Genomic DNA, 26,017 nt, shown 5'->3' on the forward strand with positions numbered 1-26,017 from the left:
ATGCCTCATGATTGCCCAATTACACATGTAAACACTGCCATCCTCCCACTTTATGTGACCTGTACATCAACCCCTTCACCTCCTCCCCTTGGTTTATGACATGTACATTAGGGCTTGTTCAAGCCATGTCTGTTGAGCTATGTTTTTCTACAAACCACTGCACATGCACAGTATGAACAGGGCAAGCAAAAACAATAGTTTTCTGTGTGCCCTGTTCACACCATAATTGTAGAAATGTCACCAGCACACCAATCCTTTTAAGATAGCAAAAGCTTCTTGTCAATGCTAAAGCCTGATGAAGGGACCCTGCGCAGTCCCGAAAGCGCTTGTTTGGTCATATGACAAAAAAACTTCAATAAATGAAGCTTTTGCTATCTTAAACTGGTGTGCTGGTGACATTTCTACAATTTTGCTGACATTCACGGCGCCATCCGCGGTCACTGCGAGCACCCCCCACTACAAGGGACATATCGGTAAGGAGTGCGACAAGGATAGTACTTACTGTTCACACCATACACGTGCAGCCGTGTGCAGAAAAAAAAAAAGCAGCTTGACACGATGTGAACAAGCCCTAAACAATGCTCTGTATTTAGTGAAATATTACCAAGCTCCATTCCTTAACCCACCTAAGTAACAGCATGTTTTTACATTTCCCCTTGGGGTATCTACTTTACAAAAAGTGGTCATCTTGGGGAGCGTACGTACTATAATGCCATTTTTATGTTATAACAGAAAGGAAAGAGCTTTTTTCATTATATAGTAAAGAATTCAAAAAAAAAAAAAAAACAACATTGTTTAATGGTAGCAAAAGAATGGCAATGAAGGGGTATTACGAGCTGGTTCTCAAGTAATGAAATACATTCTGAGGGAGTGCTCAATTAAAGTTTACTAATGAGATTAGCAATTTAGCACTTTTTGTAATGGCAGACTGGCCAAATATATTTTTGGAGAACTCACCGCCTTTCCAACGTCATCTTCAGAGAAGTGCTGTTTAGAAATCACCCAAAGTGCTCTTGTGCATGTGTTTTTATCAGATGCTTTAACAGCAATACTGTTAAGTGACGACAGTAATTCTTGCACCTCATTTGCTAAAAGAAAAACATGCAGAAATGGTGTTGGGGAACATATCTACGGTGTGCACAGAAACTTCAGATTTGTTTTGAAAAAAACAACGTTTTATTTGAGTCAGCTGAACACATACCCTGAGTCAGGGAAACTGGCAATACAGATGTCCAGGGCCAAGGGAGTTTTATCCTCGGGTTACCCAAATTAATTTCTGGATTTTAAGACTTTCATGGAGAAATATACATTGAAGCGATGGCAAAGAAAAGACCTGTATTAGGTTCTCAGCATGGCGACTTTCAGGACATCTGGATCATTGGCCAAGCAAGAAAGGAGCTAAAATGTAGTTTGCATCCTCATTCCCCTTATTTGGACTTACCTGGAGTTCCCAGTTAAACTACAGCCACTGATCATGCACAGGGAAATAAGCCATTTAGAATCTCCCAATATTTAAAACGCGTCTAAAGCAAACTAATTGTACCGAAACTTTTTTTTTAAATGTAGTACACCATGATCCACAGGTAAGAAAACAGCAGTAAACTAAAACAAAAAGGGGTGTCAGTTAACCAGACTACAGAAAAGCTAAAAGATTCTTGTGTCAGAGGCATGAACGTACAACACATCCAAACCGGAAAAGAAAACTGCCTCCTCTTTAAATGTCAAACATATACAGGTATACCTGTATATTAATGCGTCTGATATTTACTGAGGATACATTTTGACTGTATTGAGTTATACACTCATGGTTCCATATGACAAAGGTGAGATAGGTCTACGACATAATGTACCCTGCAAGTTTACGACAGTCAAATCGCTGGGGTCTGAAAAGCTTTTTGCCTATTGCTGATGAAGTACAATGGGGAGGGAGATTTATCAAAACTGGAGCCGATTTGCACTGCAGCCAATCAGGTTCTCTCTCTCATTTTCAAAGCTTACCTGAGCAAACTGAAGAGGAATGCTGATTGGTTGCCACGGGTAACTGCTCTGAATTCTTTTTTCTCCAGTTTTTATAAATCCCCCCCACCCAGTATGTTTAGGGGAATATTGGAATACTGTGTTAACGTACAAGCAACCTGCTCTTTAAATCCCAACTGTCGCCAGTTTTAGACGGGGAAAGGAAGACATTCCGTCAGGATTTTATTGCTGTCTTTGGCCCTATTGGAGACATTTTTTTTCTGTGGAGAGACACAGACTGCAAAAAAATACATTAATAGTAAAACGAGGAAGGCTTCTGACCTCTATCATGTTATCATTACAAGTGATACCCACTCCCATCATTTCTTTGCCAGAGAGAGAGGAAGTGAGGTGAACTCTCCCAAACGGAATAAAATCAAAACAACGCCCACCATCCAAAAACAAGTAACACTAATAATCCAACATATGGTATCAAGAAAATATCGAAGAGCAGCAATAAACTTCACTCTAGAGAAAAGGGAACATCATGACCAGAAAGGAATACCTGATAGGCTGGATGCTATGTTACTGTAAAATACACAAAATCCCATTGTTTGAAGTGCTGCATTACTGAGGTCTGAATTCTGGTGAGAAATGTGCGTCTGAAAAATAAAAAGTGATATTATTGGCAAGTGAAACGAAACCCTCCAATAAAATCCTGGCTAATAGTTATGCTGACAAAAGCCATCTTTAGCGGCGACCGTGAAACTTCGCCTCCCATTTGACTTGCAGTTGGCTGAAATTAAAAGCTTATGACCACCAATCCAAAGTAGGAACTTCTTAGAAAACTTTTGGCAAAAGTGTATAAGGCCCCATTCACACTAAGCGACATACCTTTTGAAGCGGATCCGCCGGGCTGCATTAAAAAAATAGAAAAATTGTGCAAAATACGCAGAAAAAAGGGTCCTGTAGGAGCGACTTGCGACATGGAGCTGTACATTAAGACAGCTCCATTGGAAATCATTGGCCGGCGACTTCTCGCGGCAAAAATGCCTGATATCGCGCAGCAATCCGCTTAGCGTGAATGGGGTCTTAACGTCGTTTACATGCGTAGGCGCACCAAATGCGTGTTTACGTGGCGACGCGCGTGCTCGTGGGGGACTTGAATTTTTTTTTTATTATATTTTAAAAACGGTTTTGTTTTTTTTTGACTATCACATAGGGGTGCTTACAAGCCCCCCCATGTGATAGCAGATGGTGGTGACAGGTACTCTTTAAAGGTGATGCTGGGGGCCCAAAAGACCCCCAGTGTCACCTTCAATAGCTTATAGCTGGGCTGCAGGAGCCCAGTACTGACAGCCCAGGGACCGGAAGTGATGCAATCTGCATCGCTCCTGGTCCCATAGAACGGGGAGGGGATCGATGAACGGAAGTTCGTCGATCTACACCCCAGCTCCCTGCAGACACCGAGGAAGCCGGTCCCGTAGGAGGGGCAACGGAGGCCGGGAAGCACGGCGGGGGTGTCCGGCCCCTTCTTCAGGGCACAGAAGCGATCTGGCGACAGGTAACTCGCCAGAATTGCTTCTGTTGTAAAGCCGACAGTCGGCTTTACAAGTTTAAACAGAGTCCCGGCGGCAAAAGGCGCCGGGAGTCTGTTTAAACAGCCCCGATGCTGGCGACGAACACTGTACGTCGATAATCACGAAGGGGTTAAACCCCATTCACACTGTGCGATGTCCAATATCAGCTCAATGTAGCTCTCCCTATGCTTTTAAATGGAGTTGTTCACATCTCACAGCTCAATGTTGAAACAGGAAACAGCAGGAAGAGGAATTATGTCACATGAAGACCTCTTTTGATTGGATACAGCCCAATGTAGCGAAATGCCAAAAGTAGCGCTACGTAGTGCGACAATATGTGCACTGTAGCTCAATGTCTCTCAAAGTCGCTCACCTCAAATCAGAGCTGATGTAGCTCAGTGTGAATGGGGTCTAAGTGTCAACGGTAGGTGAATATAACCGCTCATCCATATCAATCACACACACGTGTCAAGTTTAATCATATACACAGGAAAGATTTGATTTTCTTCATACCTTAAAAACTGGAATGAGACGGGAGAATTGCTTTCCCACCAAGACATTGAAAGCTTTCCCATCTTCTCCACTAAGACGGCTACAAAGAGGACCAAAAAAAAATTAAAAATTGTCACACAATCTGGTACACATTGTCCTAAATATTATAATTGTGCAATAAGCTGTTCTATTTGGTGCAGTATTCACTATTAAAAAAGGAGAACTATGGGGTCAGGGCTTTTCCCCATAGTTCTCCTCAGGGTAACAGGAGACAAACTAGCGTTCTCAAGTGACCCAAAGCTCAGTATACCGCGAGCTACAGTTACTATACTATCTATACTGAGACCGCCGCAGCCAGGACGGATCCCGACATTACTGTCGAGATCCACCCAGCTGCGTGATTAACACCTGGCTCTGTCTATCTAAAGGCAGAGCCAGCTGTACATACCCCCTCCCCCGGCCCTTCCTCCAGTCAGCACTGAAGGATCGGGGAGGGGGTATCCCTGCAGGGAGCTATGAGTGACAGTCACGGCTCTCTGCAGGGATAGGATCGAGAAGTGAGCGACGGTATGTGTTCACTCACTTCCCGATCAATAGAGCCGACCTGTGAGTTTCATTGTCACACGTCGGCTCGAACTATGAGGCTGAGTGATTTTCACTCACCTCATAGTTCTCCTTTAAGCTATAGAGATCAGAATATAAACACATTGGGGTTGATTCATTCAACCCCTTAATGCCAAAAGAAAAAACAAATCCAGTTTTGCATTTTTCGCACGTGTTGGTAAAACTGCACATATCCTTGCAACTACTTCAGGTACGCATTGTTTTTTCCAGGACATATTGGGCCCTCATTTGGGGGTTAGTGATAATGGATAGCTCCTTAATTTGTTTCCTTACCAAAAGAAAACTGGAACAAAATAGTAAAACTATAATTTTACAAATGTTTTGCCATTACTATGACCCAACACCAAAAAACAACCCAAAACACATTGAGGGGAATTTATTAAAACTGGAGCAGGCAGAATCTGAAGCAGCTGTGCATGGTAACCAATCAGCTTCTGTCTTCAGTTTGTTCATTGAGGCTTTGAAAATCAAAGGTGAATGCTGATTGGTTGCCATGGGCAACTGCTCCAGATTCTCTATGCTCCAGTTTTGATAAATTCCCCCCACAATCTTACTTGTGACGTTAATGGGGATTACACATGTGTGCATTGTCATTTGTACTCGTAGTAGGGCCCAGAAACAAAGGTGCACATTCAGAGAGGACAATAATCCAAACTGGCCGTCACAGTGATGATGTGATTGATCATTGAGGGCCCATCCTACCAGCTCCCGATCATCACTCTCACTGGGAGCTGTTGGAGACAGTGCTTGATTAAATGCACTACTGATACAAAACACATACCCTTTTTTTTTTTTATTGTGGAATAAGGCCCATTCTGCGCTGCCACATATGTGTACAGCTGGCAGGTTGAGGTTAAGAGGTATTTAAAATATAATATATCTCTTATCTCTTTTGGTCTTTTAAATATACAGTTGAAATCCTTTTGTTATATCCGTTTTAATAACAAAAAAAATTAAACTGTTGCTCTTGCCAGAAGTCCTGCAAGCCGCTAACTTAGCGTGCTCTCTACCTGTATCAACTTTGTTACATTTGGCCTCAGCTATCTGAGGACTACAGAACCACAACCCTCTGTTATAGCGAATAGGAGACGGGCATGGTTGTGAAGTCCTGTCTCGTTTCCGTTGTCTTGTCACCCTGGGACTGGAAGTATGTTAGTGGCAGAATCACCAAATGAAAATAAAGGAAAAGCTTAAAAAAGGAAAATGAATGCAGCCACCACATGGAAGGACTGGAAAGCTGCAATATATTACATCTTTGTTTTTAGGGGTTGTTCACAGAGCAAAGAGGATAATCTTCATCAACACAGGTTCACCCTCTTCACTAACATTTATTTTACTAGGTCATCAACCTCAAGTCCTTTAGTAACTCTGGTCCCTTGGAATATTAGCAAAGCAGAAATCTGGAATGTTTCAGTTCTTTTTACTCACTTAGCAATAGAGAGATAAGCATCTGTCTGTTCTGTGTGCGAGGTAGATGTGTCCTCTAATGTCTCTAGTAAAGGCAAGAGTTGAGCATTTTCTGAATTAGCAGCCATGTTCCCAGACCACTGTAAAGAAACAAGAAGTTACTCAACAAGGAATAAGCCCCGTGGTTTGCTACAATAGAAATGAAAGTTTCATTATGCATGTTTGTAGCTCTTTTGGTAAACGCAAAAAATATTGATACGTAATGAAAATCAAATTTATGCTAAGGGCCCATTCACACCACATCCAGATTACCTCCAGACCAGACCGTTTCCGGACCCAAAATGCATCCCAATGTATCCCCATGCTATTTCTGGCCTCTGTCCCCCACCAGCGCAGTCATTTCCAGAACAGAAAAATACTGCTTGTCCTATTTTGTCTGGTCTGGAAGGCATAAAAAATCCATGGAATGCACCTGTAAGACCATTTTAACCTAAAAAAAAAAACCAACCTTTTTTAATTCCAACCGTGGCAAAAACGCAATGCACTATGTTACAGATCTTGTCCGGAAAATGGTGTGAACCCAGCCTTAAAGAACTATTGGTAGAGTAAAATATACTCTTCCCAATAGTTTGAACCGTCGTGTGACTCTGCAGCTGTCACATGTCGGCTCCATAGATCGAGAACTGAGCAATCACAAACTGCTGATCATTCAGCTCTCGTTCTTCTCCCTGGAGAGACCGCTGACTGTTGGTCACTACCCCCTCCCCTCTTTTTGTTCCTCCAGTGCTTATTGGAGGGACAGACACAGTGGAGGGGGTGGGTACAGCAAGCTCTGGCGAGGCAGCTGTCAATCAGGTAGCAGGGTGGATCCTGACAATACTGTTTGTGCTGTTGCAGCTGTGCGTTGTCAGCATATAGCAGGCAATAGCCCACTAGATGCTGAGTTTGGGTCACAGGAGTGCATTAGTAAATGTCCTCCTGTGGTCCAAAAGAGAACTATTGGCAAAAAAAAAAAGGTTTGGCCATATTTCTCTTTTAACATCACTTATGCTAATACAAAAGATTAAGGGCCCATTGACACACATTTCCTGTGTGTCCCATTCACACTACAAAGCAGTGGGCAGAGATTTATTGCAGCTCGCTGCATGCAACTGTACAGCAGTGCCGTGCATCATGCTTCCATGTGGGGACCTGAATGGAGTGTACACATTGTACATTCCACATAAAGTTGGGGGGAAAAATTTAAACGGTGATCACTCCAGCAGTGTGCGATACAATGTAGTCTCTCCACATTGTGGTACTTCTTGAAAGGCATGTGTCAGTTCTAAGAACAAATAAGGGTGTACCCAGGTTAGTACAGATGCTGAAATACATAGAATAAAATGTTTTCAGTCAAGCAGATAATAAAAAGTGCAACCAATGCTTTTAAAGTGCATCTACAGAGTAAAATAGACTTTAAAATATCATTAGGCCGAACATAAGGCCTGTGTTACACTAAAGCTCCATTCACACCTATATTTTAGGTGGGGTTAGGGATTCCTTCATCAGGAACTTGCAATTTCCTGCAGCCGGAATCCCTAATCTTCCGCTTAGAAGTGGCAGCGGTCACCTATTCAAGTTAATGATCGGGTGACAGCAGCTGCATTGCAAAGCGGCAGAACACCAGCACACCGCATGTATGCGATTGATTCCTAACCGCATGTAATCATTTCACTATCCCTGGATGTCCGAATGATACATCCCGAGATAGTAATGGACTCCTAACCACATGTAATTTTATCACATACGACTTACATGCGGTGTGCCAGCGTTCAAATGCGGTGGCTGTCACACGATCATTAACTTGAATGGGTGACAGGTTCCTGACACGGGAACCCCTAAATTGCACCTAAATATAGGTGTGAATGGAGCCTAAAGGACCAACTAACAGAGGTCAATCTGTCCATAACCTGCTCTCTCCATATGCCTGTATGGGGCCCATTGACATTTATGATTTGTGGTAATACTGCAACGCATAGTAAGGCGCAATCCACAGTGACATGCATTTTTAATGGCAACCTAACACACTACTACAGTAGCAGGCAAAGCATCGACAATGCAGTGGTGCCCCATGCTGTCCGTTGTGTTAAAAACATTTGCTTTTCATCGCATTCTGAGCTCCCGGCCCAATCAAAATTAACAGGCAGCAGTAACACACTATGTTAACACAATACATAGTATGAATAGGCCCTTAAGGGCCAATACAGAGGTGCAGAGCTGAGATGTAAACAATGCTGGAGCCTGTGCATGGCACCAATGATGCACTGGTCATGGCTGCAACGCAAAAATTTAATATTTACTTTATTTTATTCATGTGGCTGCCGCACAAATAGGTCCCTGCACGATCTGGCTGCCTAATAAATGGGCCCCTGCGCGACCTGGCTGCCTAATAAATGGGCCCCTGCTGCGACCTGGCTGCCCAATAAATGGGCCCCTGCTGCGATCCACTTGCTTTTAAAAAAGGGCCCCTGCTGTGATCATATCTGAGGACACCGCATCCATCCAATCAGTCCTCCTGAGTGACTTTGTAAACATTCATCCAATCACTCATCATTATCCATTACTGACAGAACTTTCATTTTCAGGGACAAGGTTCCTATAAGCAGATCAGCCCGGAGAGCCCCGTGGACTGGGTATGTCTACTGTGCGGTGCCGCTATAGAGCACCGAGAATCAATATGACAACACAAGGCCTCGCAGGGATACGTAGTCCTGTCACGGCCGCGGTCAGAGGCCTCACAGCTGGGACACACAGCACTCATGACAGGGACGCCGTTGTGGTCGCCTCTGCCTGGCGCTGCTCACAGCTAAGCGGTGAGGGGGACATCTCTCTGCCTTACTCATACAGCAACACCGCGGTCCTCCGCCATCTCTCACCTCCGCTCACACTCCGCCGCCACTGACACACGACCTCCGCCGGCCGTCTCCCGCCACCTCCTGATTTCCCCGCGCTCTGCTGACCCCGCCTCTTCCCGCTGCCGCCGACTCAAAAGGCACCAGATTGGACGAGAGCAGGGCGCCTGATTAATGGAGCGCCGAGCTCATCGATGTTCGTGAGAGGACTCGCTCGCACTCAGGGTAGATGGATGAAAAGTCAGTGACAGTCGAGTGCCGAGTTGATCGATGACGGTGACTGACAGGAGCTGTCTGCAGAGAGGGCGCAGCTCGGTCTGCTTACCAGCTGACTTTTTAAAGAAACCATTACAACCAGAGAGATGCATAGGGGCCTTTATATCAATGTTTTCACACAGGATTCACTTAACTTTCACATTACTCTAATAGAACCTTATATTGGGTTAAAAAAAATGAACAAATGGACCACATTAAAAGTTTCCATTGCTGGTTTTACCTCCTGGAAATGCTAGATGCTTGGCTGCAGGGCTGACCTCTTGCTTTTATGTTTTGCAGCATGCCAATAAAAAGATCTGACTTTGGGCTGAGTTTTCTAATCTGCATATTTCTTCCAGGTAAATAAAATAATATAATAAGTATAAAACAGGGATCCCAACCTGAAAAAAGCAATTTCAGGGAGGTGCCCTTCTCATTTCAGGGAGGTGTGGGGGAGAGCACCCCCCTGAAATGATGGCAGATCTGCTGGTTTGGAGGGTTTTTTGTATTCTGACAGCTGCTGCCTTCAGAATAAAAAAAAAAAAGCATAGGAATGAACAGCTAGATTGCTATTGGCTATTTCAATTTGCAATATCCAATAGCAAGCTGGCTATTGCACCCGCCCTCTGCTGCTGTCAATCACTAGAAGAGGACCTGATGGAGAACTTCAGGTCCCCCTCTGCTGATTGACAGCAGCAGCGGGCAGGTGCAATAGCTAGTCTACTATTGGCTATTGCTTCTATGTTATGCAGTATGCCAATAAAGAGATCTGAGTTTGGGATGAGTTTTCTAATCTGCATACCTGTTCCAAGTAAATAAAAGTATAAAATATAAGTATAAAAGTACCAGGAGGTAGGCAGGATGGCCAGGCCACTGGTATTTTCCAAAAGAGGTTAGCAAAGATGAACTTTACCCACCAAGTTAACGTCTCCCAAAACATTTACTTGTAAGGCATGCCAGCTATCAAGGTTGCCAGTGTTCTTATTTCAGCTCTCAACCGAACTTTTAAGCCCTCAAATGGCTGGTGTCATAACCGATCACATGTGCGGCACCATGGCAACTGTAATCCAAATAGTTGCTAAAATGGCACCTTCCTTGGCTTGGCTCCTTGGCAGACCGAACCTGGTCCCTACCTGAGCTCCTCTGAACACGATAGAGAACTCATTCCACTGCCACCCAATCAGGTTCAGACAGAAATTCCAGCCTGCAGTTGCAGGTAAACAAAGGGGCGGGATGCAGTGATGTCATTGACCTTATATGGCCATATGCCCATGCTATTTAATTGACCTTATATGGCTACATGCCCAAATTAGGTAAATTACATTTACCTAATATGACCATGTGGTCATATACGCTCAATAATATATAGGTGTCTTGCTGCACTCCTTACCGGATGCTCCTTGAAATCCTGGTGGGTGCTCGTAGTGACCACGGATGGCGCCGTGAATATATACAAGTTTGCAAAAGGATGTCTCCAGCACGCCATTTGAGTGAAATCAACAAAAGTCCATTATTAATGAAGTACTGTCATTCCAATACAAGCACATTCGGGGCCGCACAGGATCCCCTTCATCAGGCTCAGAATTTGTTGATGTCACTTAAATGGTGTGCTGGTGACATCCTTTTGCAAACTTAATGACGTCAGTACAAGCATCCCACTTCATGATAAGCTGCGGGGTGGGGAATGCTCCAACTCACAGGTGATTGGTTGGGAGGCCCATATAGCTTCTTTGTTTAGAGGAGCAGACCGAGATTGTTCCGAAGCTGACCTCTGTGCCACAGTGGTGTATTTTGGTTTTGTGCTGCCCTAGGCAAGACTAAACCCGAGCACTCCCCCGAATCCCTAATCTAAATTAGTCCCACCCCTTCCTGTTTAAGACATTTTGCATAACCTGTCAGTCGTGGGATTCAGCGTGCACGGTGTATCTAGATTCTGACAGGTTGCACTATCAACGTAGCGTGACGCTCTAGTTCTACCTTTGCAATAGCCACCTTCTCCATTCCTGGCTTGATGGGCTCCCTAGTTCTGCAGCTACAATAAACATTTTCTCCTGCCCTGCCATGCTGTGCTAGTCTTTACGTCTGCAGCTGCAACACCGATCTTCTGCCATCATATGCTGGGCCCTCTAATCCTGCAGTTACCCATCTTCTGCCTCGGCCGCTGGGCTCTGTAGCATGCCCCGCTCTAGAGACATAACCCTGCACGGAGCTTATAGGCTGCACTTCCCCGGACTCACCACCACGGAGGTGCCGATGAGCACGATGACCATCTGGATCTCAGCCCTGGGGTCCTGCGGAAGCTTCTCCGCTGCTTGAAGTCAGAGATTTGGGTGCCGGTTTCACAGGGAGGTCCGGCGCATGAACTGCCGGTGCATCCGGACGAAGGTCACACACACCAATACATTGCACAATGCACAGCATGTTGACCAGGAAGAGGAAGGAGCTGCAGCCGGCATATATGTTGGAGTAGGCGGCATGGGTGGACATGTTGGTGCCCCAGTCAAAGAAGCACCAGGTCCAGGGGTACCGGCAGTAATTTATGAATAATTTATATATTTTTTTCTCTTACCTAACTGGTTTAGGGGCAGCATTTTTTGGCGCCCCCCTGGAAAGTGCCGCCCTAGGCAAATGCCTAGTTTTCCTTGCAGTAGATACACCCCTAGTGCCACCTCTGCACTTCCCAAAGTGTCAATATTCTTGCAGCCTTTAGTAGAAGATCTCTGTAACAGTGTGGCTTTGGGCAGCCGATAAGGTAAGTATTCATTGTCTTCTATTTCAGGTACGCCTTGCTGGAAGTGGTTATGCCAAGAACACGGCTGCCGCGTTCTTAAATACAAGCGATCCGGCATCTATACAGGCGCCAGATCGCTTGTACAGTGCGGCGCCGTGTCCCACTCCCCCCATCCGCGGCCGCTGGTGCTGCTGTCGGCTTCCCGGGCTCTGCTGTTCCTCGTGTGAGCCCTGGGGACCAGCGTGGAGGGTCTTCCATGATAGATCGGAGGAGAGATCAGCGGCTTCCAGCCGCTGAGCTCTCCTCCTATCACTGGACCCAGAAGTGATGTACATTACATCACTTCCGGTGTCACTGGGCACATTCGCGGGCTCCTAGAGCCAAAAGAAGAAGCTGGTTAGGCAGATCTCTGATGTCTCCATAAAGAGGACCTGGTGAAGGGACCAAACGGGTTCCGAAACGTCATGTTGTGACACCACAGAGACCAATAAAATATTGACTGAACTTGAGCCGGAGTGTGAGTGACTTCTTCATATTTATACTGATTTGCGGAGGCATCCGTGGTCGCTTGGCACCCACCCGATACTTGAGGGGATTATCCGGGCAGGTGTGCGATGGGTTTCTTTTGATTTCTGATCATAAAGAGAACCTGTCACATTATATTTGCTACAACATAGGGGGCTTGTTAGCACCCTATGCAATAGCAAAAAACCTGAGTGTAAAAAAAAATAAAAATGAAAGTAAAAGAAAATTAAATATGCATAAAAAAAATTTAAGTCCCCCGCTCCCCACGTGCACGCACATACAACGCAAACACACGTCGGATGCGCCTACGTGCAAAAACAAAAAATGTGGCACACATGTTACATATCGCCGTGAGCGTTGAAATAGGAGCAATAATTATAGGCCCATCAATCACTGTTAGCACTTAACTGATGCTCCGTTAAAGCTTTTAAAGCATCGCCTACGGGAAATTTTGGTTATTGTAGTTTTTTTGCAGTTTCACAGACGCACACAATTTTAAGACTTGACATGTTTGGTATCTATTTACCTGGCGTGACCCCGTCTTTTATATTTTACCAAAAAATTGGGCATTGTATTCTGTTTCTGTGCACTACATTTTATTTTAGTGTATTTTATCCTAAAAATATTTGGTAAACATTTGCGCAAATACCGTGCAACATAGAAAATTGCAACTAGCATCTTTTTATTCTACAGGGCCTCTGCTTTCAGAAAATATATAATTGTTTGGGGGTCTGAAGCTGTTTTCTAGCCAAAAATTCTGATTTTATCATGTGTGTGCAAATGTAAGAAATTGCTCTGGGCAGCAAGTGGTTAAGAAAGTTGTAGTGTTTGTTAGGTGCAAGAGGACATTGGACCTAAATTCCCACCTGATGGGTGTAAAGTTAGATAGTTTACTGACCTTTCCTTCACCTGTGGCGCCTAGGTGAGGGTGACATCATCTTCTTTCCTGCAAGATCCTGGAGAATGCTGAGTAGCCGAAATCTTGTGAGAACACGCACCTGCACTGAGCTTCAGTGTTTTCTCATGAAATTTGATGTTGATGATGATGTCACCCCCTGTACTACAGAATTTAGGGTGACATCATTGTCTACTTTTTTTCCCCTGCAGAAGTTGTAGAAGGCTTTTCAGCTAGAGGGGGACTTAAAAAGCAGACCTTGTATGGAGTGCAAGGTTCCTTTTAAAGCCCAACTCCGAGCAAAATAAACTTACTAGGGATAAAGTGGTAACCGTGGTAAGTTTATTGTGCCTGGAGTTGGGGTTTAAAGACACCCTCTCACCAATTCACACTTTGTTTTTTGGGGGGGTTTAATGCTTTTTAATACTTCAAGAGTAATAAATGTGGCCTATTTTTTTATTTTAACTGCAGTTTCTTATTTTATTTCCAACCTCTACAAAGTGAATAGGAATCTGACACTTTGCGAATGTTGGATCCAACTAACTGCCAGCTGCTGCTATGTCATTCCCTTGCAGGGCAAAGCAACAGGTTCACTTTAAGGCTGGGCACACACCTTACAACCATCGCAAGACTTTTGTCTTGCGATGGTTGTAAGGTCCTTAAAAAAAACGTACAATCTGCCTATCTTGGACAGGCAGATCGTACTTGCGATGATCGCAGGCCCGCCCCACTGAGGGGTGTGCTTCCGATGACTGCAATGCCGAACGGGCAGTGTGCGCTTGCGCACACCGGCCTGTACGGCTTTTATCGTACGAACATACCACAAACCCGCCGAACATCGTACGATGCTCGGCGGGTTTTCGAACATGTCCGTAAGTTAAAAGTCGTGCGACCTTACAGTAGTAGAGGTCGCACGGCTTCCACACACCTTACGATAATCGTACGATTCCCGCGATTATCGTACGATTATCGAAAGGTGTGTGGGGACCTTAAGGATGATCCCTCCAGCAACTTATTTTCTCCTTCCTTTTATTGCTCCAAAGATCTGTTCTCCACCAGGACTGAGGAGAAGAAACCTACTCAGGGCTGGGGACACTCTCCCTACCCGCATGGGATAGCATTGGGTTCCTGAGATCAGCAGCACTGCCAAGTGGAAGGAAGAGGTGTGAGTCACATGCTTCGCCATCAGTGAGTTTTTAAGTAAAAATCAAATGCACATTGTAAATGAAGGGTAACCATTGACAAAAATCCCTGAACTCCGGGACATGCAAATATTGTACAAGAGTCATGTATATACTTGAATTTTGGTGACCTTTGTGTATTTCTTCCAGATCTGCCCAGTAGTCCAATGTGAAACTTTGCCTCTGTGCAGGAGCTTCCTTTAATAAAGACCGGTCATTGCTGTTCTCTCTCCTTGTGAAGGTGACTGGTCTTTTCTCCACCCCCTCTCCTGTAGTTTACAACTGCTGTCTGCACACTGTAGATTTCACTACTGCTTTTACAAGGTACTAACTGGGTTTCCAAGGGCACTTGAAACACACAAAGAGAATTCATATTCTTTGTGATTATTGAGAAATAAATTGGAATCAAACATTTTTATGCCCGGAGATCAGCTTTATGGCACAGTGTAGGTAACCTCATCACACCAACTGTTGTGGAACAACAAGTCTTATGAGGCACTGCAAGACTCTGACAGCCACAGGCATGACTTTCAGAAGCAGAGGCATGGTGGAATGTGTAGTTTCAGCACAGCTAAGGTTTCAACATAAGGTTGCTTACCCCTGTTATAGTAGATCCAAGGTCTATTTCTTTTTTGTTCATAGAGAAACACAGGAAGTCTGTGCCTTCGGGTTATACTGCTGCCTACAGGAGGATTGGACACTGACAAAAAAAACTGTTGGCTCAGGATAACCCTTGGATGTTACAGGACTAGCCAGGAAGTGACATTCAGGCATAATCAGGAGTTCTGTTTGTGCTGCTTTCCAGACCCAGTACTGGTAACAGTTAACTGTGGAGCATTTTCCAGAGGTGGTGGCATTGCCTCAGAGCTTGCCCTGACTCTAAAGACCCACTTTGTGAGTAGGGCATTCGTGTTGAGCACCCGCAGCTACCTTGTTGTTCGGTTCGCTGAGTGCCATTAAATTTCCTGTCTTCTGTCCATACATAAAGCTGAATCCCAAACATCAGTCATGGAAGGTCATTACTCGCCGCCTGGCTTTCTGATTGGCCGGGAAGCCGGCTCAATGCTAATTGGCTGGGAAGCCGGTTTCCTGGCCAAGCTCAATCAAGCAGGTTAGACAACATGGAGCCAGATTGCCCGGGAAGATGGCTCCATGACAGCGGAAAGACCGGAAACACCGGTATCGGTATCGACGAGTACCGGAAGCAAAGTATCGGTACTTGTACTCGGATGTGAGCTAATATGTTGCGCTTGGTTATTTCAACAACTCGTACTCGATACCGAAAAACCGGTATTGGTGCTTCCCTAATAAATACCATTAGATAAAACTGACTAACAATGAATTCAGGTGTAAATAAACACACAGACAAACATGGTTACTTTTCTGTATTTACAGAAAATACATGGAAATAGTTTTATTAAATATTACCCAAATTAATGTCATAAATTACCTTTTCTAACACTGACTTCTACAGATAATACAGACCTGCTAGCCAGGTGATTGCAGAATGGTTTAGTTGTGTTCTTGGCGTCATTCGGGAGGTGACAGTGCAGAGCCATTCCATTGCGATCTAGACAACTTTGTGATCCAGCAACTTTGTTGATGGACAGAGACCATGACAAAGAATACAGTAATAGGGCCTCATAATATTATTATTTTTTAAATAAGACTAAAGCAGACAAAAGTTAGGACAAAATCACATTCCGAATGTCAGTTTTACATAGGTGGCAAAAAAACATAATTAGATGAATTGTTAGGGGCGGCTGTTTATTTCTGCACTGTATTCACATCCCGCTATTAATAATCACTTAAATTAACTCAGGTACTGCCAAGCTTTACTTAAGAAGAAACGTATATGAAAGACCTAAAGAGAAATATGGAAGCTGCCATTGTTGGCTCTATCAGTGCTCATTCACACAGCTAAGCACACGGTGTTCGCGCTCCGTGCAGAGACCTGCTCCTGGGAAGGACAGGTGCTGCGTGTAATTGCGTGCATCTGCCTGTACCTCCCAATGGTAGGACACGGCTACACGCAACTACAAGCCGACGTGAACTTGCACATACCTGGGGATGCCCACTGCAGGTCAGTGAGTAGCCATGTGCAGCTGCATCCTTCCATAAGGAAGGATGGGCTGCACATGGGGGGGGGGGGGCCTGATGTGTAAACTTTATTTGGAAGTACTCTTACCCTTCAAAGATAAGCCTACGGTGGGAGTTTCCCATTTTATGTTCTCATAGGTCTACTTTAAGCTACCTATACATAGACTAGCTATGTTGTTTTAGACTGGATCTAAAGGTTGTTTGGCCATGTATGGACCACAGAACCCCAAACAATGTCCATTCAGATGAGCACAAGACTCCATCTTTCCTATTTTGTCATCCTGGTCATTATCATCTTTTGTTTGTCACATGATCCAGAGGTTTGGTAGATGTTCTGAACATCCACATGGTAGACATCTAGCTATGAATGTTTATTACTAATATAATAGGAAATGTATATCCTGTAATTTGTTTCAAATATATATGGGAATGTGATCAGCATGTCGTATGTATAGTCTATTCTGTTCTTTTTAAAACAAGTTTCCAGGTATAGTTGTAGCTGCAAAATTACATATGTACATGGGGCAACCATACATAATTATAACAATCTGTTATGTGCTTGTGTTTGCTGCTAAAGCTAGCCATACACGGCTACACACAACACCACCATGGGGTGAACAAAAGGCAATTAATCAATTCCCCCATTCAGCATAGATGGAAGAATCTCCACTGCTGAATATTGTATTCAGCAGCTGTGGCAACTGTGGCTGCCTAAAATACCCGAACGGTGACTGGATCTGATAGGATATAGTTACTGTTTGGATGATAATTTTTCACCCAGCTCAGACTATTTTTAAATCAACTTCTGTTGAACCATTTGGTGCTTGCAGGGCATCTCACGGCTGAAATTTTGTCCAGCATGGCCAAGCACTATCAATATCAAAGAGGGCCCTTCTATTGACTGCTAGGAGGCTTAAGGACTTTATGGTATGGAGAGTTCCTACTCACAACATGTCCTACAAAGAAGTGTACTTGCTGTAGTATGAATATTTCAGACTTTGTTTTCCAAATATGATCGGCCACACACAGGAACAAAGCATGCAAAATTGTGCGTATATTCCTGCCAGTTAGAAAAATGGAGATATGGTGAATGGTATTCCTAACAAAAAAAATAATACTATCAGAAGTTCCTTTTAGATACAAACATTGCTTAGATAAGTTATTTTATAAAGGAAATCCATCAGGAAAGAATTGTGTCACCTGCTATAGTGGACCTCCTTCTGTAAAGGCTAGTTTTTAGCTGTCATACATGTCCTCTGACTTCAGTAGCTTGAATCACTGACCTGCCTTCAATATGCAGGTCGGGAGTAAGGATGAGCTCAGGTTTGGCCAAAACTTGGGTTCATCTGCACCCAGAATCAGCTGCAGCCAGAGCATTCCCCTCCCCGCAGCTGCACGTACACATAGGGGCAGGATTCTGGTGACGTCATTGAACCTATATGGCCACATGGCCATATTTGGCCATATTTTGTCAATGACAACTTCCTTTTGGGTTCGGACTAACTCAAGTATGGCTGGAACCCGAGCTCATCCCTAGTCAGTAGTTGTGACTTCACTGGCTGCATACTTCAAATACTATTAAGAAATCGCTCAAGCCTGGCCCACACTGATCCTGGGTGCATGCCAATGAGACATAGGGCTCACAATGGTGGATGACCACACTTCCAGTAAAGATCAAATACTCTTTTATTAATATAAATTCACAAAAACAGGCACTCAAAGGTAAACAGAGATTTCTGACGTGTTTCACACTAAAAATTGCTTAATCGTAGAGTCTATGAGTAGGTGATTTTTAGAGTAAAATGCGTACCTGTTTTTATGATTTTATATTATTACATGAGTATTTGTCTTGAATCTTTATTGACTGTGTACTTGTTTTGAATCAGTGACTCACAAAGCATTGGAGTCAGAGGATCAACATAACAACCAAGCGACTAGCATTTTCAGAAATAGGTCAGCAATGGCCTAGTTTTTTTCCAGACAGGTTTCCTTTAACACAGCAGCATATGTAGTGATGATGTGGAGGCAGCGGCTTTTTAGTTATTAATCAACATCATAACTGCATTACATGGAAAGAAGTAATTTATCAAAGTCCTTTGGATGTTAAGTGTTTCAGTCATCTCCCATTCAAGTCGGTTGGCCCTGAGCCCAGTGCAGTCTACGTTCACCAGAGCAAAGATGGATGAGTCACCGCCTGAGCCATTCCACTTGATTTCTGCATTCTCAACAACTGGTGTGCTAATGTTTTTACTCAATGCTTAAATGTCAGGGACGGCCTCCAACATCGTGTTTAGGCTCAGTCCAAATTTCAATCCGGATGGTGGTTCCAGAAACGAGTACTTGATTTGAAATCCCCCTCCGACGATGGAGCTGTCTGTCATGAATTTTAACGTCATAACATTCCCTGAAACCAACAAGAAAAACACAAGTTTAGGAGACGTGTGACTAAGAGCTTGTAATGTTCCTAAAGTTCTGTTTAGGTTGAACTCTTTCAAACCAAAATGTTATCTTTTTTTTTCTATGGATTGACCACAACTAGTGTGAAATTCCAAAGTGTGTAAAGGGAAAATTGTAACAGTAGGAAAAATAAACTGACCGTGATTATTTTTTTAAAGGGAATGTCCATTTTTATTTGACTTTCTTTTCTTTGACATTGTTAGGCTGCCATGGCACTGCCAGCACACACAATGCCTTTTTATGTCACCACAACTCTGACATTAGACGGGTGTCTGTACCTTTAGCCATATGGACTGGAGACCATTTGGCTCATGATTGGCCAGTATGCCTTTGATCTGTATACCTTGACATGTTATAGCAAATCACCTGCACTCCATACAGCGTGTGGACCTTTATGTTATCATCCGAGGTGCACACAGGGATGACACGGATGGCGCTGTGTTACTCAAAGTCTTAGAATACACATTACTGTGTTTATCGCAACAACTCCTGCAGTATACCATTTCAGTCACTAGATGGCAGTGTGTATAAGTTCTGTTATATATCTATGGTAGATTATCTGTTGTATTGAAAAAGGTAGAGAAATTAAAGCTGTAGTATTCTTCCAGTTTTAGCCAAGCCATGTGCAGCATGCATATCAGACTGTGTGCGTGTGTTTCTCTGTGAGGCTGTGCAAGAAGTTCCAACACAAAGTTGTTGTACAGAAGATCACCCGCACTCACGATGAAAGCGTGAATTCTTTTTGCTTTTATTGGAATCACGTTCCATGTATCATCAAAGCCAGGATACTGTACATGTGACGTGATTCCAATAAAAGCAAAAGGAACTCACACTTTTATCTTTGTGAGTGCTGGGGATTGTCTGTTCAACAACTTTGATCTGTGTACCTGACATCATAGGGACCCTCCACTTGTCAGACAGCAAGAGAGAACTGCACTATCTGAGCAGCAAACCAACACATCCACATGCAGGGTTCCACAACCCACATGCCATCCTTTCTGGTGTATTATTTTTTTTAAAAAGGGGTCTATGTCTGCGTTAATTCAAGTGAATCTGCACCATACCTGAGAAAAACTAATAACATCTCACCAGCAATTGTGCCAAACTGTTAAAAAAGCAAAACATACTTACTAGTCCATGAGTCCAGCATTCTCTTCCTTGCAGCTGAAGCTTTCTTTGCACTGCTCTCCTGCACCACTATCCTGAAGCTCCTGTTTGCACATGCGTAGACACGCTGCAGGTCTCTGCTAGATATGTGTGACCTGCAATGTATTGGTGCCTGCAGGGGGGTCTCGCATATGTGCAAATACACTGCAGGTCTCCACCATGCATTTTGACCCTGCCACATTTCAGGCATACACAGACATGCCAGAGGTCTGTGGCAGGGCCCCAATACACGGAGGAAAGTTGCAGTGTATGCAGGGCCGGATTTACTCTCTCTGCTGCCCCAAGGCCAGGTTCCTCAATGCTCCCCCACCTGCCAAACCCACCCAATGGAGAACAGACATCCCAACCCTCCAGGACGCTCCGGGAGTCTCCCACTATTAGATAGCGGCTCCCGGACGCCCGGGAGAGAAACACTTCGTCCCGGAAAGGTTTATCTGCTCGATCGAGCAGATAAACCTTTCCCTGCGATCGTTTTTCTTTATTTTCTGACATCGGGAGCCGCGGCCCGTCGTCAGACAGAAAAGAAAAAAAAAAGGCATATGAATGCATAGCTAGCTTCCTATTGGCTATTGCACTTTGCAATAGCCAATAGCAAACTAGGTAATGCACCCACCCACTGCTGCTGTCAATCAGCAGAGGGGGACCTGAATTTTTCTATCAGGTCCTCTTCTGGTGTTTGAAAGCAGCAGAGGGCGGGTGCAATAGCTAGTTTGCTATTGGCTATTGCAAAGTGCAATAGCCAATAGGAAGCTAGCTATGCATTCTTATGCCTTTTTTTTTATTCTGACGACTGACAACTGTCAGACTACTATAAAAAAAAAAAATTCTGAAAAAAAAAACTTGCAGATAGCAAAGGAGCTATTGCTTCCTGTGCTATCTGCCATCATTTCAGGGGGGTGCTCTCTCCCAGCCTCCCCTAACCCCCCCCTCCGTTTATGGTGGGGTGAGAGGGCACCTCCCTGAAATTGCTTCTTTCAGGTTGGCAGATCTGCAGGCTGCATACAAGTGATCTCGGCATCTTCTCCAAGATCACTTGTACAAAACAAGTGGTTGTACATTTAGCTCTGCTTGCCCAAAGCAGGGCTAAATGTGGAAAACAGTTACGCTCCCGGTGCCCGAAACTGTATGTCCCGGGCGATGGAAGCTAGGAATTCCACACCTCTGCTGCCTCTCTATTCCCTGCTGCCCGGAGGCCTGGCCTTGCTTGGCTTTATGGGAAATCCGGCCCTGAGTGTATGCACATGCACAAACATGATCAGAATCATGCAATACTTCATGCCTGGGTCAAAAACTGTGTCCATGTCACACATCCCAGGAGGCAGCGGGAAGCTGACCTACGTCATCCTCACCTAGGTGGGAAACCAAAAAGTAGTGGGCAGCAGCAAGTCTTAAGGGTTTTCATGTATGTCTATATTTTTAGTAGAGTGAGGAAGGGTTAGACCTTTTGACAGTGTTTTTGTTGCTGTCAATGCCTTTCTGTCCCAGAGACAACTGCACCCCCCCCCATACACGGGTATCATAGGACCAAGAAGTGAGGGAAAATCTCCCCAATGATGTCACAGATAAAACCTCTTACCCTGGCTGGAGTTGAAAGGATTACTATACTTTCCTATAGTTATTTTTACAGTTGCCCATCTAATTCCCAGCAACCCCTAAGTTGTTTACTCATCTGTCCACTAGGAGCTGCACAGGTGCTGGTGCAAACTGTCCTGCAAGTCCCTAACATGTTCTTTGCATGTGCACAGAAAATCCCATTTACTACTTTGTAGAAGCCATGTATCATGGGTCATTTGCCATTAAGACTGGTGAGTTTAAAACTTTGGGGGAGGGGGTAACTTAAAGTGTAACTATACAAAAATATGTACTGTATACAAGTGCTTACACTTTCTGCAGTTTTCATATCAAATATATTAAATGTCCTTCTTTATAGTATAACTCCACTTATCATGGACATACCATTATAACTAAAGGTGAGTTTCCAGGTATGAGTGATTTTTGCAGTGTCTCACTACTGTTAAAGGAATGTTACCATATAATATCCCCTCTTACTAGAATGTAAGCTCTCACGAGCAGGGCCCTCCTAAACCTACTGTACTGAAATTGTATTGCAACTGTACGGTCTCCTCCCATTTTGTAAAGCGCTGCACAAACTATTGGGGCAATATAAATCCTGAAAAATAATAATAATATGATCATATGGACTAAATTAAAAATTGAACGTGGGGGGGGGCGTGGCCAACTAGTGGACGAGATGGCTGCTTAGACCCGGAGCTCCGACCATCCACAGGCCCGGACACTAAACACAGCGACCAGCGGGATCACTACCGGCCACCCTCACTGCTGCTGGTATCCGAAGTGCGTACCGGAGATGTCCCGCAAACGCAGGAACGGCCCCAGACCTCGTAAGGTCACCGATTTCTTCCGCCGGCCCCAGCCTAAGGCCATGCAAGATGGCGGCTGCCGCGGCGCTGCACCTCTGCCCCTGTCTCCTTCTCAGGGCTCTGAGAGATCGGAGGGGTCTTCACGCTCCTCACAGGACGGAGAGCAGGAGAGCATGAGAGCTCGCTCATCCCCGCTGACACAACGGCTGCCTGCTTCTCCAACAGGGCTGAGTCCGGCAAAATCGAGGCCCCGGCTTTCGGGCCTAGTGGAAGAGGTGAGCCCTTCTAATAACACTATGGACGACACGAGGGAATTGTTTGCCCCTATAGAGAACTACCCCACAGCCAGCCAACCCCTCTCTGACACCACCCTTAAGGATATGCTAGTGTCCTTGAGGAGTTCACTTAACACGGATATACAAGCTTTGGTCCGCCAGTTTAAATCTGACCTGACTGAGGTGGGAGAGAGGGTTGCACACATTGAACGTCCTGGTAGACGCTCATAACGATAGGGAGGAGGACATATCATGGCTGCAGACTAAAGTGGCAGACTTAGAGGATAGGTCACGCCGCAACAACATTAAGAAAAGAGGCATCCCTGAGTCTGTCCGTCCCGACGACTTGTCCACCTTTGTGCAAACATTCATACAAGCAGTTCTGCCTGATGTCTCCCCGCCAGATCTGACCATTGAACGCATTCACCGTCTGCCTAAGCCCGCTCACCTGCCAGATGGCATACCGAGGGACACCCTGCTCCGTATTCACTTTTTCCATGTGCGGGAAAGGTTGCTTAAGGCACTGCGGCACCAAGCTGATCTCCCCGCCACCTACGCTAAGCTACAGGTGTTTGCTGACCTCTCTCAATTTACCCTTCAACTTCACAGGAAGCTAGTGCCTATCACAAAGGCCCTCTGAGATAACAAGATCCTCTACCACTGGGGGTTCCCGACCAAGCTCATGATAACTAGGGACAACGACCTCTACACCATCACTAACTTGGAGCAAGGCCTTGCTCTCCTGCAACAGTGGAAGTTGTCCCCCGCGGCTGAGGTCCGCCCACCATCTTCCAACAAACCCGCCTCCGATTGGCAGGTAGTGTCCCGCAAAAGGGGTCCAAGACCAAAGGACTGATGGCACCTACCTGAGCCGTTCCGCTCCTAACTCAACCCACGGGATCCTGTGGGCCACCTTGGAGCTCTCACCCCAGTTCAATGCTCAGTTTTGATAACTGCTTCCCTGACCCTTCGGGGAAATGTTTTTTATTTGACTTGTTCCATTTTGATGCTTCTTTACTAGTTTTACTACAGACTTTGCTTTTTCTTCTTCTCTCTTCACACATCGCGAGATACCACTCCATAGCCTTGAACGAGATTCCACTCCATAGCCTTGATCTCATCCGGAAGCTCGACTACACCACTTAAGACATATTCTTCCTACAGCCTGGCCTCCTGACGTACGCCTGTGAGTACTACACATGCATTTACCTACGCTACAGTTGTCCAGTTGGCAGTACAATTTCTATCCCTTAACGCCAAGGGCCTTAACCATCCGGCCAAACGGCGTTCATTGTGGCTTGAAGCTGTCAAGCACCACGTGGATGTGGTGTGTGTCCACTTTAACAAATCCGCTCCACCTCAGTGTTCCCACAGGAGCTTCCCGTTTATCATTACAGCTAACGCCACCTCCAAATCCAAAGGTGTCCTTGTGGCCGTCAGAGACACGGTATCCTTTCAGCAATTGGAGGCCCACATCGACCCGATGGGTCGCTACATCATCTTGATATGCTCCATTAACTCTAAAACCTATACCATTGTGAATCTATACACACCCAACACCCACCAAACGAGATTTGTTACCCGCCTGCTTAAGAGGGCTCGGAAACTCCAAAAGGGGGCACTGATCGTATGTGGGGACTTTAACCTGGTGCCGGACAGATCCATGCACTCTACCTCCTCGCCTCTGCGGCGACTGCCAACACTTCAGCCTATTATCAATAACAATGGCCTGTTCGACATCTGGCGTTGCCAACACGCCAGCGAACGAGACTTCACATTCTTTTCCTTCCCACACAAGTCTTATTTCAGGATAGACCTGTTCCTGGTGGACCACACACTACTGCCTTGGATTCAACGTACCTCCATTCACGACATCACCTGGACTGACCATGCCCCTGTCTCGATGTCAATCTCATCCAATAAACCTACCTCTAACACTTTTGTTTGGCGTAACAATGTTTTTCTTCTACAACAGGCTGACACTGTGAAATCTATTAGTAAGAGCTTGCTTGAATTTTTTGAGCTTAATGCATCCTCGGTGGAGGACCCTTTTACGTTGTGGAACACCCATAAGGCGTACATAAGAGGTCTACTGATCCAGCATAGTTCTAGGTATAAGAGGCAGAGGTCGCGAGCACTAGACCAGCTTATCCTTAATATCCGCACACTTGAGACTGAGAACAAGAGGCAACCTAGTCCTAGCCGTTCCTTGACTCTGTCCAGACTACGTCTGGACCTTAGAAAACTCCTTATGGAACAACACTGCAGACATTCCTTGAATGTTAAGTCTAACTTCTACGTCAGTGGCAGTAAAGCCAGCAAGCTTCTGGCTTCTCGCCTGAAGGCCCACGTAGCCCGCACTAGAATTCCCTATTTACTCCGCCCTTCTGATAATCACAAAGTATACCATCCCCAAGACATAGCCGAGGCCTTTTGTGCCTATTACAAATCCCTATACAACTTACAGGACGAGCCATTGACCCACCAACCCATTCGCCCTGAAATAGACGAATTCTTGCGGTCGATTCACCTACCCGCACTCTCGCCTTCCCAACTTGACAGACTACAGTCTCCATTCACTGTCGCAGAACTAAACAAAACCATTAATTCCATGCCCAACAACAAGTCCCGGATGGATACTCCAATGAATACTATAAATTATTTGCCCCTACACTCAGCCCTCACCTACTCCGGGTTTATGCTGCTGCGGCGACCTCTGCCTCTTTCCCCGCCGAGATGCTCAGTGCCCTGATTGTTACGATACCTAAGCCTGGGAAGACTCCGGACCGTCCTCAGAACTTCCGGCCAATTTCCCTCTTAAATTCGGACGTGAAAATTTACGCCAAACTGATAGCCAACCGACTTAATGATATTATGCCCACCTTACTTCACCCAGACCAGAGGGGGCATTTCGCTCTTCTATGACCTTCTCCAACATAAAAGACTATTTACTAAACTACCAGCTTTTTTAGCCTGGGAGAGAGAACTTGGTGAGACCTTCTCTTCTGAGTCATGGGAGTCTGCTTGCGGCTCCATCTACCTAGCCACAAAGAGTGCCGACCTATGGGAGCTCTACCATAAGATATCTCTGAGATGGTAC

At 45.1% G+C, this 26,017-nt stretch overlaps 2 protein-coding genes across 2 annotated transcripts in view; both read right to left on the minus strand.

Annotated features, from left to right (window-relative positions):
- RIF1 (replication timing regulatory factor 1) overlaps positions 1–9,064 on the minus strand; it is a 35,108-nt gene extending 26,044 nt beyond the window's left edge. The window contains exons 1-5 of the mRNA XM_018553594.1: positions 8,975–9,064; positions 6,081–6,199; positions 4,050–4,128; positions 2,522–2,618; positions 958–1,088 (exon numbers count right to left, since the gene is read on the minus strand). Of these exons, the coding sequence (XP_018409096.1) occupies positions 958–1,088; positions 2,522–2,618; positions 4,050–4,128; positions 6,081–6,187 (414 nt within the window). The 5' untranslated portion in view covers positions 6,188–6,199; positions 8,975–9,064. The remainder of the gene's footprint in view (positions 1–957; positions 1,089–2,521; positions 2,619–4,049; positions 4,129–6,080; positions 6,200–8,974) is intronic.
- A 9,468-nt stretch (positions 9,065–18,532) lies between these two features.
- The window catches only part of TNFAIP6 (TNF alpha induced protein 6), a 33,292-nt gene continuing 25,807 nt past the window's right edge, over positions 18,533–26,017 (minus strand). Inside the window, exon 6 of the mRNA XM_018553607.1 lies at positions 18,533–19,041. Within this exon, the coding sequence (XP_018409109.1) occupies positions 18,896–19,041 (146 nt within the window). The 3' untranslated portion in view covers positions 18,533–18,895. The remainder of the gene's footprint in view (positions 19,042–26,017) is intronic.

Source organism: Nanorana parkeri, unplaced genomic scaffold (genome assembly GCF_000935625.1).
Source record: "Nanorana parkeri isolate BGI_ZX_2015 unplaced genomic scaffold, ASM93562v1 scaffold125, whole genome shotgun sequence".
In the NCBI taxonomy this organism is placed as follows: domain Eukaryota; kingdom Metazoa; phylum Chordata; class Amphibia; order Anura; family Dicroglossidae; genus Nanorana; species Nanorana parkeri.